Genomic DNA, 10,972 nt, shown 5'->3' with positions numbered 1-10,972 from the left:
GGAGGAGGAGAGGAGGAGGAGGAGGAGGAGGAGGAGAAGGAAGAGGAGGAGGAGAGGAGGAGTCCTTGTTAGTGTTGTCCTTCTGGCCGGCACAAACCCTGAGGCCATGGTCAGGGCAGAGGAGGAGGACTGGAAAGTGGGGGTCGAGGGCAGGATGAGGCCTCACAGCTCTGGGGGGCAGTGTGGGGGTCGGTCCATCCGATGTCCCTCCCGCAGCAGTGAGAACAGCTCCTCCACAGGGATGCCAGGATACGGGGAGCCCCCGAGGGTGAAGATCTCCCACAGCAGGACCCCAAAAGACCACCTGGAGGCAGAGCCAGGGCTCAGTGTGGCCCAGCGCCCTCCCTAAGACCGGGGCTAGGACGGGGAACCCCACAGGCATGACCCACCCCAGCCGGTGGGGAATGGGCTCCTCCTGGAGTCTGGTCCCACTTGGATCCCAGAACAAATCTGAAGGAGCCCTCGAGCGCATGACTCCTGGGGCCATGTGACTTTGGGCAGTGCCTTGCCCTTTTTGTGGGGTAGGACAGTGACCGCTGGCAGGACTCACACGTCACTCTGGTGTGTGTACACTCGGTCAAACAAGGCCTCCGGCGCCATCCATTTGACAGGCAGGCGGCCCTGGAGGGGAGGGAGGGCCTCAGTGCAGAGTCCCACAAGTCCCCATGCCTGCCCCCCAGGCCCAGCGCCCCTCCACTCCCATCCAGTTCTGCCCCGTCTCCCTCACGTTGCTGGTTTTCTTATAGTAGTCAATGTGGTGGACGTCACGGGCCAGCCCAAAGTCAGCTATCTTCATCACATTGTCCTCCGTCACCAGCACATTGCGGGCAGCCAGGTCCCGGTGGATACACTGCAGGGAGTGGGGGCTTGGGTGCATCAGGACACCTGACCTTGAGCTAAGCACATACCACCCCCCAGCAGGCCCAGGGGCAGGGGCCCTCCACCCACTTTACAGAGGAGGAGGTCAAGGTTTAGAAATGGGGAACGCCCTCTCCTGTGTCCCCTCTCCCCTCTCCCCTCTAGGGAAGTGTGAGGAACAAGTGGGGAAGGCAGGAAAGCGTGAATGCCTGGGGACACTGAGGTGGGGTCATGAAAAAGAGCAGAAAGGAAGAAGTTGGGGACATTTAATGCCACAGGCCTGAGAGAATGGAGCTGGAGAGACTGAGAGGGGCCCAGAGCCCTACCGCCTGTACCTTCTGGGACTCCAGATACTGCATGCCTCGGGCCACCTGGTAGGCGCAGGAGACCAGGACTGGGAAGGAGAGTGGCCCCTCACTGCTCCGAAGACCGTCAGGGCTGAGGTCAGGGCCTGGGGGACGCCGGGCCCGCAGGAACTCCCGCAGGTTTCCCTTGGCAGCACACTCCACGATTACATACAGGGGCCCTACAGAGGGAGTGGAGGGAGCTCGGAGAGACTGTCACAGCTTTGGCTCTGTACCCTGACGGTCCATGCAACCAGCCCCGCCTTGGCCCCACCTTCCTGGGTGCAGACACCCAGCAGGTTGATGATGTTCTTGTGTCGGCCAATCAGTTTCATCACCTCCATCTCCGAGACCAGGTCAGCCAGGTCCTTGTCAGAGGCGTTGTCTGTAAGGGCAGAGATAGGGTGAAGAGGCTGCCCTCCAACTACATGAGGGAGCATGCAGAGGCAGGGGCAGGACGAGGAGCACTGGACCAGGGCTACGTAGGTCTAGGGTTGAATCCTTGCTAGGCTGTGTGGCCTTGAAAAAGTCTCCTATGGGCCGGGCGCGGTGGCTCAAGCCTGTAATCCCAGCACTTTGGGAGGCCGAGACGGGTGGATCACGAGGTCAGGAGATCGAGACCATCCTGGCTAACACGGTGAAACCCTGTCTCTACTAAAAAATGCAAAAAAAAAAATTAGCCGGGCGAGGGCGGGCGCCTGTAGTCCCAGCTACTCAGGAGGCTGAGGCAGGAGAATGGCGTAAACCTGGGAGGCGGAGCTTGCAGTGAGCTGAGATCCGGCCACTGCACTCCAGCCTGGGCGACAGAGCGAGGCTCCGTCTCAAAAAAAAAAAAAAAAAGAAAAAGTCTCCTAGTGTCTCTGAACCTCAGGGTCATCTGTGGGAGACAGAGCAGTGGGTCACACCCTACCTGTCATAGCAGTTGCAAGGATGCAACTATATCAAGGTTCTAAGAGGCAGGCCTTCCAGTGGGCAGGTCCAGGAAACAGGAGAGAGGGGAAGAGCTCAGAGCAGGAAGGAAGTTGACTCTGGAGGGGTTAGCGGTAGTCCCTACATGGGGTCAGAGCTTCTGGGTGTGGAAAGCAGGCTGGCACCCTGGGGTCTGTTTGACCAGGGCCTGGCGTCCAACTGGCCTGGGAATTCAGGGAGCCGGCGGCAGGCAGGGCGCAGCCAGGGAGCTTGGGAAGAAGGCTGCTCTGGCTTCTCTGGCTGGGCCCCTGGGGCTGACCCGTGGCCCTGGGCCAATGATATAACACTCCCCACCACACACGCCAAAGTCACAATGCACATTTCTCAATCCCTGCCTCCCAGGGAGCACCAGGTGGCCCCAGCTGTGTAGAGAGGAGGGGAGGAGCAGAAGAGCAGTTGAGGCCATTCTTGCAGGGGGCGCTGGGGAACTGCAAGGAGAGGTCCTGATCGGCGGGGTACGGGAGTACCTGGCAAGAGCACCCTGGGGGCTGGGACTGGGACTGGGAGCAAGCAGAAGGGCTGTCCTCCTAGAGCAGTGGACTCGGGGGTAGACCTAGGGAGGGTCCAAGGGAGGCTGAGGGTGTGTCTGGTGGGAACCACAGGGAAGGGGGAGAACCATAGGGAAGAGGGGGAATCACAGGGAAGTGGGGGAACCACAGGGAAGGGGGTGGAGGGCCTGGGAGGCTGACAAGAGGTGAAGTCAAGGCCGACACAGACTGATGCTGACAGAGGATATCAAGCCTGTCACACCAAATTCTTCTCATCATCGTCACCCCAATGGGGACGATTTAGTGAGCCCTGACTATGAGCCAGGCACTTTCCACAATCCCTGGGCTGGGAGTAGGGACTGTTATTTACCCCATATGACACGAGGGAAAACTGAGGCTCAGAAGTCACTTGCCAGGGTCAGGAGCAGAGCTGAACCACAGGTTTAAGGGTGGGATCCCACAGCCTCTCCCAGCTCCAGTGAAAAAAAAACATTCACCTTTTATTTTTATTTCTTTTTTTTTTTCAGATAGGGTTTCACTCTGTTGCCCAAGTTGGAATACAGTGGCGTGATCATGGCTCACTGCAACCTCCAACTCCTGGGTTCAAGGGATCCTCCTGCCTCAGCCTTCCTAGTAACTGGGACTAAAGGCACACACCACCACACCCAACTAATTTTCTTATTTTTTTTTGTAGAGATGAAGTCTCGCCATGTTGCCCAGGTTGGCCTCGAACTCCTGGATTCAAGCGATCCTCCCACCTCGGTCTCCCAAAGTGCTGGCATTACAGGTGTGAGCCACCACACCGGGCCACACTCACCTTTGAGCATCTTGACGGCCACAGTACTGGCTTGGTCAGGCCGGGCAGGGTCCATGCCAAAGGCCTCCGCACGTACTACCTGCCCAAAGCAGCCCTCGCCCAGGGGCTTCCCAAGCACCAGCCTGGAGATGGAGAAAGTCCATGCCTCAGACCTCCGAGTCACTCCTGCTGAGGGCAGGCTGCAAACTGGCGCCTGCGTCCCTGCCCCCCGACAGCTCAGCGCACCTGTCCCGGGGGAACTCCCACAGTGGGTCGAGAGGTAGGTCTAGACTCACGAGGCCGGCGAGCAAGGCAGGGCCGCTGGAGGAGAGACGTACGCCTCGCACCAGGGATGAGCTTGACTTGCTGGAAGAGCCTGACTCCAGGGAGAACTGCAAAGTGGGAGACTTGGTTCTGCCTGCTCGAGTCAGGCTGCCACATGCGAGGTGGGGGACACGCCCAGTACCTGTCGGGCCAGAGGGAAGCGGGAGAGCTTCTGCACAGTGGCGGGCGGGCGGGGGTGCCGGCCGTGGAGCGCCTGCCCTCGATACAGCCCGGCCAGCAGCAGGAGCACAGCCAAGGCCAGGGAGCCCGACGCGTACAGGATGATGTCCGTATACCTGGCCTCGGGCGTTGCTGCGGTCCATGTGAGGTCCTCCTCTGCCCTCGCACATGAACATATACAGACAGACAAACTGGTCAGTGGTAAGACTGGCCGCCCCATGTGCCCTAACTCAGTCCCTCCCAGCTCCCAACATACGTGGGGACACACACAGAGGAAGCTGTAGTTATGCCCAGTCCCATAGCTCAGCCAAGGGTCACATGGACGGCCACATGTGGACAGGCACAGAGGGGCTGTCATACAGCTGAAACTCACAAATCCACACACTGCCCTCCAGACCAGACCCCACAAGCCAACAGCAACTGACCACCCAACAGGCCACAGCCCCCACTGCTGGCCCAGAGGGGCATCTCGCAGCATATTCTGGCCCTGCAGGTGCTTACCTGGCAGCACCGTGAGCCAGGCAGACTGGTAGGAGAGGCCGATGGAATTGCCTGCGAGGCAGGTGTACTCGCCTGCATCCTCGGCTGACACGTTCCGCAGGTACAGGACCTCCACCTCTGAGCTATTGATGTCTGCAGTCTGGGGAGGGGGACATACTCTGGGGTCACAGCAGGGCCTGGGGCCACACTGTGGTCAACAGGGAAGCTGGGGAGCCCCCAATCCTGGGTGGGAGAAGAGTGGGGCCCAGGCTGGAGCACGGTGCACCTTTAGGACTTGCACATAGGGGAAGCCGTCGGCCCCGAAGCTGCTGCCGTTGATGACGATGTGCTTCAGCCACTGGATGTGGGGCTGGGCATCGCTGTACACCTTGCAGAGCAGCTCCACGTCACTGCCCACCACGGCTGTGGTGTTGGCTGGGAGCCCAGCCTGCAGGATGGGCCGGTGCGGGGACCGCTCTGGGGACCAGGCAAGGTAGTCAACCCTGATCACTGGCACCCATAGAAGCACCTGTTTGCCTCCTTCCAGCCTTCCTCAAGTTCAAGGGAAGGACCTTTCTGCAGCTTCTTGTCTGTCTCCTGCTTACCCTGTTTCAACCTTCCCTGGCTCCCCATTGCTTCAGGGCAAGGACATTTCAGCCTAGCACTCAAAACCCTCCACAACCTGGCTCCCCACATAAAAGCCACACCTCCGAATACGCTGGCCTGCAAGTGCACGGCATTCGTTATACTCAGGCCTGCAGCTCAGGCTGTGCCCTCTGCCTGGATGTCCTTGTTTTTCCTCTTGGCAGACCCCTGCTCCTCCAGCCCCACACTAACCCCTGTGCTTTCCCCTGACCACCTGGTCACCGAGCTGCTTGACTCATCTGAGTCCATCCTGCCCGCCAGACTAGACCCCACCAGAGGGCACGACTGAGCCCAGGATGGGTCAGGCCTCCCCCGTTTCCGGCCCCGCACTCACCCAGCACATCCAGCAGGTAGTTATAGCGGATGCTGCCCACAGCGTTCTCCACCAGGCAGGTGTATGTGCCGCGGTCCGAGGGCACCACGCTCTCCATTACGAGACTCCAGTGCTGGTGGCGCAGCTGCAGGCAGAGGGAGTGTCCGGGATCACCAGGCCATGTTCACCAAGGGGGCCAGAGGACCAGGGGGCTAGATCCTCATCCTGCCCACAGGGCTCTTCTCAAGCTCTCTAGGCCCCGAGAACATCAGGTCCAGGCCAAGGACTATGGGACAAAGGAGAAGGCTCCCCAGAGTGCTTAAGCCTTGGGTTTGAGCCTTTTGAATTTTAGCTCTCCCTCTCCCTGGCTGTGCCACTCTGAGCCAGCCCTTGCCTTCTCTGAGACTCAGTTGCCTTATGATAGCATGGAGCCAACCCTGCAGGGTCTCATCAAGAAGATGAGATGCTAAGGCTTATTGAGACCAACCAGTCAGTGATTCTTCTCACTTTACAAATGGAGTTGCTGAGGCTGCGAGGTTAAGTCACTTGCCAGAGAGTAGCAGAAGAGGAACCAGAACTGCCCAGGTCCACAGTCCAGGGCTCCTTCTGGGGCCCCACAATTGCTTTCCTCATTCAATGGATTTATAGGTGTGCTTGTAGGCATGAGGGGACTGAGGAAGGAATGAGAACGAGGCAGCAGACGGTCTTGGAACCCAGAGACTCACCCGAATGCCTCCAATGCGGTTCTCCCCATGAAAGGCCTGTCCATCCTTAAGCCAGCGGATGGTGGGTGTGGGGTTGCCCGCAGCTGGACAGCGGAACTTGACGGTGTTCCCAGCCGGTACTGCATGCAGTTTCTTCTCCATGCGCTGGGGGTGTGTCCAGTAGGGTGCTGGAGGGGAGGAGAAGGCCCTTAGAATGACCGTGTGTTCCCCACACAGACCTCTTCTCAGTGATTCAATGAGCAGCGGGGACACAAGTCCTTGAAGACTTATACTCACCTTGCTGGGGGTAAATGTGCCCATTCGAGGAGTCCCTATGGGACTTGGGGTCCTCATCATCGTTGCTGGAGGTCAAGGAGTCTACATCAAGGAGAGAGGGAGGCATCTGAGGTCTAAGAGGGGCAGGTCTCTCTCCCCAGGCATCCCTTAACTGCTAGAGTCTCTTACCATCTATAATCAAGGTGAGATTTTGCAGGACGATCATGGAGCCTCGTGCCAGGCAGAGGTAGCGGCCAGTATCCTCAGGTAGGAAGCTGGCAATCTCTAGGCGGCCCCTCCAGCCCCGTACACGGCCAGCAGGTGCCAGGCGACTGCCCTCCTTGTACCAGTGGCCACCACGCTCAGCCCGCCCACAGCACAGCCGCACAGGCTGCCCAAGGGCTACTGTCAGCTCCTGCTCTTGCTGCTCCATGCTGGGAGCCAGGCAGGGCTCTGTGGGCAGAGGGCAGAGGTCAGCAGACCCCACAGCCCCATCTGAGGCAGCCTCCTGCGTACAGAGAACATGCCACACATGCACGGCACAAGCACCTTGAGACGCATGCTGGAGGAGCCACCGCTCCTTGACACCCGCACAGCCACATGCTGCGGATGCCACACCCAGGGCAAATGCCACACTCTTGGGGCATGTCACGCACACAGCATTTAGCGCACATGGCACTGGCCAAGACACACACACACACACACACGGACACACACACACACACGGCACATGCTATTGGTGCCACAAATAGGGTCATGCTGCACTGGGGCATATCACCCTCATAATGCATATACCACACATGCTGCCTGGACCTCCTAGGTCACGCATCCAGTGCACAGAACACACACACACGCGCGCGCACACACACACCCAGGCAAGGAGCTCACCACCAGCTCTGCAGCCCAGCTTAGGGCCCTGCACCCTGCAAGGCCAGTCCTCTCTCGCAGACACAGAGATAGATGGATGCTTGCTGGAAGCCAGGCACTGACTGAGTCTCAGTGGTTGAGCCCTGCCCTGCTGCCACTTTCTCAGGGCCTAGGCAAGGATCCTTTCCAGCTTTGCTCAGCCCAGTAGCCCCCTCCTGGTGCCCACTCTTCCCACCCCTGCCACCCTCTCCCACCTCAGAAGCCATACCCAGCTCCACTTCCTCAGAGGCCTCCAGGGACAAGACCGGAGGCCCAGGCACACTCAGCAGGAACCCCAACAGGGCCAACAGCAGCCGCATCTCCTTCCTACAGCTCTCAGGCACCCAGGCTGGACTTCCCACCAACTGCCTTCCTAAAATAGGGAAGGAAAAGAGCTCCTGCTACACGTGCACCTTTGCAGGGGCTTTTCCCTTATTTTGCAGATGAGGAAACTGAGACAGGAAGTGGCCAGTAGATGCGTCCAAGTCCCTAGCCAGGCTGTGGCAGTGCAGACTGGAACCAGCTTTGCTGTAGCCAAAGCCTGAGGCCTTCCTACAGCAGGTTGTGCAAGGGGTCTGGGCTGGGCTTCCTGCTCTCCTTGAGTCCTGCTGGGACCCTGGCACACATTCACAGAAAGCAGTTTTGGGATTCTTTTCTTGGAGGGAAGCAGAGAACGGAGACTATCTTCTGCATGCTCCCGGCACATGTAATTTATTTTTTGCTGAATAAATGAATTGATTGCTGAAGAGCCAAAAAACAAAGTGAAACATGATACAAGGCCAAACTTCAGCATCTGGATGTTATCTGATCCAATCCCCACTCCTTATAGCATTACTGACATTTCCAGAGCTGGGCGCTCACAACTGACAAGGCAGCTCCTTCCGTGGCAAGCAGGACCGCATCCCTGAATACCTCTGCTTGTTATGCACCAACTCCATCCGAGGCACACACGGTTTTGTAAAGAATACAGACCCTAATTATGCATCTGCCAGAGCCAACTTCAAATCCCGACTCTCATCAACTTGTAATTCCTTGTCTCTGTTTCTCTCTGGGTTACTATCCTCATAGGACTGTTTTGAGAATAAAAGAGACAACGTGCATCGGCACTGGGCCCACAGAGTGTTGGAATGTTCTTCTCCCTGTGCTCGGCCCTAGAACTGTTCACCTGTTGCCCTGGGTCTGCCCTCAGCCAGTCACCTCTGGTTCGGGTGCTGTTACTGTCAGGCTGTGATGTACACACCCCAGCTGGCTATCCTCTTCCAAATGCTATCAAGGATGCCTCTGTTCCCCAAAATAGAACACTCAGAACTGAGTCTCAGCTGGGACAAAGGAATACGGTGACCACTGCAGTCCTAGGGGCCTATGGGTGGCACTGGTGTCTCTGGATCTACCCTGTGTGGGAAGCCTATCACATCTCCTTACCCTTGGTCACTGCCACTCCACTTCCAGTCCATCTGGCTTCCCCTGCCCCGACTCAGGGCAGGTCATGGCCATCTCTTGCATGGGCCTTTGGAAACATTCTCTCCCTGGGCTCTTCAACCTTCATCTTCCAGCAGTTTTAAAAAACTACAAGTCTGCCATGTCATGCCCCCAGCTTGCAAGCCCTTCATGGCTACCTGTGCCCAGCAGGATTCAGCTCAGCATCCTAGGGCTCCCTCTCTTCGGCTGCCTGTCTCTTTGGTCACACCGTCTGTCCCTTCAGGAGCGCTGAAGCCATTGGCTTTCAAAACTGGTCACATATGCTCTCTTGCCCATTCCTCTGTGCCCCCCATTCTTCTTCTCTACTTGACTCAGATACTGCTGTCTCTGAGCCCACTTCAACTCTCAAATCCAGTCGGATCCTCCTTGGTAAAACTCCCTACCAAGCTCGGCTTGGCAGGGAGGGCAGCTCTTTGGGTACACAGCTTGGGCTGGGAGTGGGTGGGGAGGCCCGGGGATTTTATTCCTACCCCAGGCTGCCCTGATATCAGAGTCCGTAGTCGAGTCACCCGTAGCCGCTGACCGCTGACCGACCATCCCACACGTGGGAACGGAGGGCCTGCCTTAGGCATCAGACAGTCCTGGGTTCTCCTCCAGCCTCCCGCACTCGCGGTGGAGGCCCCCGGGCGCTAAGCGACTGAAACTTTCGGGGCCTCAGCTCCCTCATCTCTGCCGCCGGCGCGAAGACAGCCGCAGGGACAAGCGCGCTTGTCCTCCCCCACCCTTGCCGGGCCAGCCTGGGGGGAGGTGCGAATCAATGGGTCCCGAGGGTAGCTGCACAGGGCCAGCCTGCCCCCGCCTCGGTGGGCAATGAGTAACCAGCTCCGCGGCCAGGGTGCTCTTTGGACGGAGCGGGACAAAAGGCCCTGTGTGCACTGCGGGTTACTGATTTACCGCCCCCTCCACCCCCAGCCGCCCGGCGGACGCCCAGGTCCCCTGCGCCGGGAGGGGCAGTCCCCGCAGCCCCGCCGCCGCTCGCCCCCTGGCGGCTGGGAGCGCAGCCCGGGCCCGCAAGGGTTCCGGCTCACCTCGAGCCTGCGTGACTCCGCGCCCTGCACAGGGTCCTGCTCGCCTGTCTCCTCCTCACCTGGCTCCTCTGCCGCCTCACTCCCAGCTCCAGTCGGCCGCGACCCCTGCACCCGGCGGGGTCCGCAGACAGCCCAAGCGCTCCTCAGCCGGGAGCAAGGAATGTACCCGCGACGGCGGCGTGGCCGCGGGCGGCCCACCTCCTGCCCCGCCCCTCGGACCCGCCCCTCCTGCTCGGGCCCGCCCCTCCCGCCCCCGGGCCCGCCCACCTCCTGCCACGCCCCCTTGGGCCCGCCCCTCCTGGACCATCTCGAGCCGGAGAGAGGTGTGGCCGGCGGGGGAGGTGGCCAAGAGCCCCGCCCACCTGGGAGACCCGCCGCGGACCCGGTCAGCCCACCCCGCCCCAGCCTATACACACACCCCTACACACACCCCCTATACAACACCCCATTCAGCCTCCGCCTCTTTCGCCCCACCCAGGCTCCAGGCCAGGCTTCTAAGTTCTAGTCCACTACCCAGCTCTACAGCTTGCTTTTCACCCCTCAGGGAATGCCTGGCTCCCCTGTCTTCTGCGCAGTACCGTGCAGTGGATAGGAGAACCCCTTCCTTCTGCTCCCTCATTTGTTCTCTGCGCAACCTGTGGAGTGATACAACACAAATCTGACTGTGTCAGCCACTCCCTTAAATTTTCCTATAGCTTCCCATAGCTCTTTATACATAGATTATTGCCATGACCCACGCCTCCTGGCTCCCTGCTACTCCTGGGCAGTTTCAGGTATCATTCCCTCTTCCTGGAATGCCCTTTGGTCTGGTTAATCTTATATTATTCTCAGCTCACTTCCTCCAGGAAGCCCTCCGGACTTGCAAGCTCCTCTTAGATGACTTCTCTACTGTGAGGATGGAGAAAGAAACAGAGTGAAGTGGTTCAGAGCACAGACTACAGGGCTGAACGTCATAGGCCCAGCTCTCAGCACCATCACACAAGGCCTCGGTCTTCACTGTCTTTTCAGTGAAACAGGCAAATGATAGTCTCACCCTCAAGAGGTTGCTGCAAAAAGTAGACATGATAGCAGTATGTGTAAGCCTGGCATGCAGCGCTTGCTTTGTAATACTAGCTGCTATTTAATTATTTAGGACCTGTTATTTCTTTTCTTTTTCTTTTTCTTTTTTTTTTTTTTTTTTTT

At 58.6% G+C, this 10,972-nt stretch overlaps 1 protein-coding gene across 1 annotated transcript; it reads right to left on the bottom strand.

The window, feature by feature from the left end:
• Positions 1–152: 152 nt before the first annotated feature.
• Positions 153–9,948, bottom strand: FGFR4 (fibroblast growth factor receptor 4). The gene is made up of 16 exons (XM_026450111.1): positions 9,835–9,948; positions 7,513–7,656; positions 6,567–6,830; positions 6,399–6,479; positions 6,123–6,289; positions 5,419–5,542; positions 4,726–4,916; positions 4,461–4,599; positions 3,922–4,115; positions 3,702–3,847; positions 3,477–3,598; positions 1,477–1,587; positions 1,194–1,384; positions 728–850; positions 551–621; positions 153–304 (listed from the first exon to the last, which is right to left on the bottom strand). The coding sequence occupies exons 2-16, from the start codon at positions 7,601–7,603 to the stop codon at positions 163–165; spliced, it is 2,157 nt and encodes a 718-aa protein (XP_026305896.1). The 5' UTR covers positions 7,604–7,656; positions 9,835–9,948; the 3' UTR covers positions 153–162.
• Between the last annotated feature and the right edge of the window lie 1,024 nt (positions 9,949–10,972).

This window comes from Piliocolobus tephrosceles, unplaced genomic scaffold (assembly GCF_002776525.5).
Source record: "Piliocolobus tephrosceles isolate RC106 unplaced genomic scaffold, ASM277652v3 unscaffolded_12826, whole genome shotgun sequence".
NCBI classification, from domain to species: Eukaryota; Metazoa; Chordata; class Mammalia; order Primates; family Cercopithecidae; genus Piliocolobus; species Piliocolobus tephrosceles.
This window is presented reverse-complemented; position numbering and strand designations above follow the sequence as displayed.

Bases quoted from the DNA above. Each gene is read 5' to 3' on its own strand.
- FGFR4 (XM_026450111.1), bottom strand. From the start codon at position 7,603: ATGCGGCTGCTGTTGGCCCTGTTGGGGTTCCTGCTGAGTGTGCCTGGG. The intron at 5,543-6,122 runs GTGAGTCTCTGG...CTCTGCCTGCAG, and splicing joins ACCGCATTGGAGGCATTCGG to CTGCGCCACCAGCACTGGAG. The intron at 4,600-4,725 runs GTGCACCGTGCT...CCCCCTCCCCAG, and splicing joins CCTATGTGCAAGTCCTAAAG to ACTGCAGACATCAATAGCTC.